At 57.3% G+C, this 4,788-nt stretch overlaps 1 protein-coding gene across 1 annotated transcript; it reads left to right on the top strand.

The window, feature by feature from the left end:
* Positions 1-1,638: 1,638 nt before the first annotated feature.
* On the top strand, positions 1,639-3,493 carry SOX3 (SRY-box transcription factor 3). The gene has a single exon (XM_051968487.1). It carries the CDS (start codon positions 1,660-1,662, stop codon positions 2,686-2,688), a length of 1,029 nt encoding a protein of 342 aa, XP_051824447.1. The 5' UTR covers positions 1,639-1,659; the 3' UTR covers positions 2,689-3,493.
* Positions 3,494-4,788: the final 1,295 nt, after the last annotated feature.

The following is a 4,788-nucleotide window of genomic DNA, read 5'->3' on the forward strand; positions in this document are numbered from 1 at the left end:
GCGAGCACCCGCAGAAAACCAAAGGCAAACACCAGTTTCCCTTTCCCCAAGTTGAGGGGGACGGAGGGGGAAGAGGGAACCCTGGAAGGAGCTAAGGACACTCTTGTACTCTTCGCAGCCCCTCTCCCGCACTTCCCCGCAGTAATGTCTGAATTCGGTTTGGTTCCGCCGCTGGGGCTCCCGGGCTGGGCAAGCTCGGCCTCCTCCTTCCTACCGCCTGCAGGGCCCTTTGCTCTCGTTCTCCAAGGCCTGGGGGTTCAGCGGTACTTTCTACCCCCTGGGGCTTGGGCGCGTCACTCTCCCCTCTCCATCCCCAAGCTTCAAGGCTCCGGAACTGATGGGTGGGCCGGGATAGATACTGGGTGCTGCGAGGGCAGTGGACAAGTTAACTGTGGAGAGGGAGAGGGAATCACGGGAGGAGGAGTGTGATGTTAATTTATTAAGAGATTTCAAGTCTTTAAAAGTGAGTCGCGGGATCGAATCTACTCTCTCCAGAGGGTTCCCTGTCAGCAAAGTATCAGAACAGAAGAAGCTCAAGTGCCGTAGAAGGCTACGATTGTGGTCCTAATAGCATCACTTCCCCCCAGTAGTTATGGGGCACAAAAACAGCTAAATAAAGAAGAGGGAGTGTCCAAGGAGTTCCCAATATTGCCCGGGAAGTGCCGGGACCCCGGCGCCACACCTACTCACAACTCACTAGCTCCAGATTCACACTTTTTTTTTTTTTTTTTTTTTTTTTTTAAACATCTAACAGAAAACGAGGGAGCTGAAGGTGCACTCTCTCTCCTACCGGGAATTCCGGGACCGGGCAGCAATGAAACCAGAAGAAAATCCCGGCCTCTTCTCTTATCATTTAATCGCTTCCAGTTCTGATTTATTCCAGGGGAGCCCTTAAGGTTAAAAGGCCCTCCAATTTAGATCAGCGGCGGCGTCCTTCCCCCCACCCCCACCGCACCCCACCACCCCCCGCCTCTGTCTCTCAGTCTCTCTCCCGACCTCCCTCCTTCTTCCTTCCTCCTCCTCATTCCTTCCCCCCACCCCCGCCCACCCAAGTAATTCTCCAGATCCCGACGCGGAATTGAATCCGACACCGGGTGACAAAGAGCACCCCCACCCCCCAGCGAAAGTTTTACAACTGGTCAATTCGTCTTCTCCGGGGCCTGTCGGGATCTGCGCTCTGATTGGCTGTCGCCTGTTCATTTATAGGCAGTCAATCAGGCTCCTCCAGGGGAGAGGAGACCTAGAGAGCTGAAGGAGCGTCCGGGAAACCGGGAGCTCCGGAGGCATCCCAACTCGCGAGTGTATGTGCGTGTTTGTGTTTTGTGTGTGCTCGTTCTTAGGGACACAGACGCCCGTCTGTGTGTTTTTGTGTTCCCCCACCCCCCCGAACCCGGTGCTAACCGCCGGCAGGCAGTGAAGGGAGCCCCGAGGTGCCGAGAAGTGCGCGGCGAAGAGGTAAAGCGAGGCTCAGCCGGCGGCTGGCGGCGACCACAGAGGCCACGGTAGAGGCGGAGGTCGAAAAGTTGCTGCAGTCTCTGGGACCTCAGACTCTTCCCGCCCCCCTCCCACCCAATCCCCCACCGATCGTTTCTTTCTCTTCCCTTCCCGCCTCGCGAGCGTCCAACAGGCAAACTGGCGCACCTCCTGCCAGCCCCTGCCATGTACAGTCTCCTGGAGAGTGAGATGAAAAGCCCGGTAGTCCAGGGGCCTCCTGCGGGAGCGGGCAGCACCGCAGCCCCCGGGGGCACCGGCAAGAGCGGAGCGAACGCGGGAGGCGGGGGAGGGGGCGGCGGCAGCGGCGGCGGCAGCAGTAGCGACCAGGACCGAGTGAAGCGGCCCATGAACGCTTTCATGGTGTGGTCCCGGGGGCAGAGACGCAAGATGGCCCTGGAGAACCCCAAGATGCACAACTCGGAGATCAGCAAGCGGCTGGGCGCCGACTGGAAGCTGCTGACAGACGCCGAGAAGCGGCCCTTCATCGACGAGGCCAAGAGGCTGCGCGCCGTGCACATGAAAGAGTACCCAGACTACAAATACCGGCCCCGGCGGAAGACCAAGACGCTCCTGAAGAAGGACAAGTACTCCCTGCCCGGCAACCTGCTCCCCCCCGGCACCGCGGCCGTCAACAGCCCCGTCGGGGTGGGCCAGAGGCTGGACACGTACGCGCACATGAACGGCTGGGCCAACGGGGCGTACTCGCTGATGCCGGAGCAGCTCAGCTACACTCAGCACCCGGGCATGAACAGCCCCCAGCTGCAGCAGATGCACCGCTACGACATGGCCGGCCTGCAGTACAGCCCCATGATGCCGGCCGCCCAGACCTACATGAACGCCGCCGCCGCCGCCGCCGCCGCCTCGACCTACGGCGGCATGTCTCCCGCCGCCGCGGCCGCCGCCTACGGCCAGCAGCCCGGCGCCGCCGCCGCCGCCGCCGCCGCCATGAGCTTGGGCTCCATGGGCTCCGTGGTGAAGTCGGAGCCCAGTTCCCCGCCGCCGCCCGCCATCAGCGCCCACTCGCAGAGGGCTTGTCTGGGTGACCTGAGGGATATGATCAGCATGTACCTCCCGCCGGGGGGAGACGCCACAGACGCTTCGTCCCTGCAGGGCAGCCGATTGCACAGCGTTCACCAACACTACCAAAGTGCCGGGACTGCGGTGAACGGCACCGTGCCACTGACTCATATCTGAGCCACCCGACCGGCCCAAAGCAAACCAGACGACGAGCCAGCAACCATCCCTTGTGCCCTGCTCTTCACCTCCTCTCCCGCTGCAGCCTTGCCTTCCCGAGCAGCCTTCTCTGAAGTCGGGACTGCCTCCAGCTTCGCGTGCGTGGCTGAACCGATCTGAACTATCCAGTGACTTGGGGAAATACCGAGTATAAGATTTCTTTTCTAGTGCACAACATTCCTCACCCGCCGCCCCTCTCCCCTTTCCCTTCCATTTCCCCTTTCCCTTCCATTTCCCCTTCTCCTTCCCCTATGTTTGCTGGGCATTTCTGTGATGTTTGGAAAACAGAGAAGGCCTCCTCTTCCCCCTCCCCCTCCCCGTAGCTTATCTATCCGTAGTGCCAATTCTTTGTGTTTAATTCAATATCTCGCATTGTCAGGTTTTGTTTTAGACGTGGAATAAGTTGGGGAAGCAGGGAAAGGGGGCCGACTGTTTACACTTGTTTAAATAGTTCTCGCTTCACCTAGTCTCGTTTAGCGTTCTATCCCGACCATTTTAGCGTCACGCTCCCCGTCTCCTCGCCTTGGGGGGAAAAAAAGTGTATTCTTCAGGTCGCAAAGGCAAGCTTCTAATTTATAGTAAGTCGTGTGTTCTTTCCTCACCGCGCTCTTGGGTTTGTAAGCTTCTGTATAAAAGTGGGGTGGGAGTTTTCGATGGATGCTGAGTTCGTGGCTTCTACAAACAAAAACATCAGAAGCGGCAGCAAATGTGTTAGGGTTTGGGGGTGGGGTGGGTGGGGGGATTTGTGTGAGCTTTTTAAAAGACTTTCCCCTGATCTCCGAGAGGAGAGCTCAATAAATTTTAGAACCGGTAATAACACGAGTCTTGGCGATTTTGTAACATTTCGTTTTTAAACTGGGGGGGGGGGGGAAGGCGGGGGGAGGAGTGGGTGCTGTGGGGCTTGGGGGGGGAAGGGAAGGAAAGGAGGGAAAACTTGCTCTTCTTCCCCGAAGGGCGATTAGAAATGGTCTGCGGCCCCACAGTTTGTCGTGAAGTTTTTTCTCAAGGGAGAAGAAAGGACCAATCGAATATCAGAGAATCTACCTTCCACCATCCTCACCTTTTAACTAATTCAGAGTCACCTAAGTGGGCACAAAGCGGGCGGTTCGAGTGGCAGGTTCGGGCACTAAGGGGGCTGTAACTTGTTGCATAGTCGGACCGAGCAGCTGAGCTGGGTTTCCCGGGAGAGGTTCCCCGAGCCGCAAAGAGCAGAGTGTATTATAGACCTCCTAGCTGCCCCTCGGGGGGAGCTGGGCTAGTTGCTCCAAACCCGAGCCGAACTGGAATTATCGCCAAAACTAAAAACCTGGCGGGAGAGCTTAATTATGACATTTCAAAAGAAAATGCTTACCCGTGGCTCGGGCGAGAAGATAAAGAAAACAAAGATTACCGTTTGGGGCTTCCCTTCCCTCTCTTCCCCTTCTGCGCCCCGTTGCCCCTCCCGCCTAGAGATCTCCAGACCGCTTTTAATGTCCCATTTCCCCTCTTTTTAAAAAGCTGCCACAAACCCCAGCTTAGAGTGTTTTCCTCCCAATCATTAAAGCCTTCCCTGGTTTCGAGCTCTCACCCCTCACTTACCCCCTTCCTCCTCTCCCCGCCCTCCGTGCCACCGAGTGTAGCGGGGAGTTGGCTCGGGAGAGAACATCTGACTTCAGATCCCCGTTCTGTCCCCCTTTACTACCGGGGTGGCTTCCGGCAAGTCCCTGTACCTCGGTTTCCTCATTTGTAAAATCAGGGGCTTGGTCTAAATGACCTTCCGTTTCTAAATGTCCCTTTTGCGCTCCAACGATCTGAGGCATTAAAAAATACCACCCAAACCGAAGGTTTGTTTTCTTTATTTTTGTTCGCCCGCTCTTCGGTCAACGAAAGGTGGCTGCGGTAATCCCTTAAAAGTCCTGTCACTCGGCCGACCGCAAGGAACGAAACTTCGGCTGCCCGATGACCCTGCCCTACTGAAATATCTCAGTGTGTCCCGCTCCGCTTCTGGGCGCTTAGAGTGTCCCAAGGAGGTAAACAGAGGCTCAGGCAGCAGATTCACCTCCCGAGATTTTTCCCGCAGGC

Source organism: Antechinus flavipes, chromosome X, assembly GCF_016432865.1.
Source record: "Antechinus flavipes isolate AdamAnt ecotype Samford, QLD, Australia chromosome X, AdamAnt_v2, whole genome shotgun sequence".
NCBI classification, from domain to species: Eukaryota; Metazoa; Chordata; class Mammalia; order Dasyuromorphia; family Dasyuridae; genus Antechinus; species Antechinus flavipes.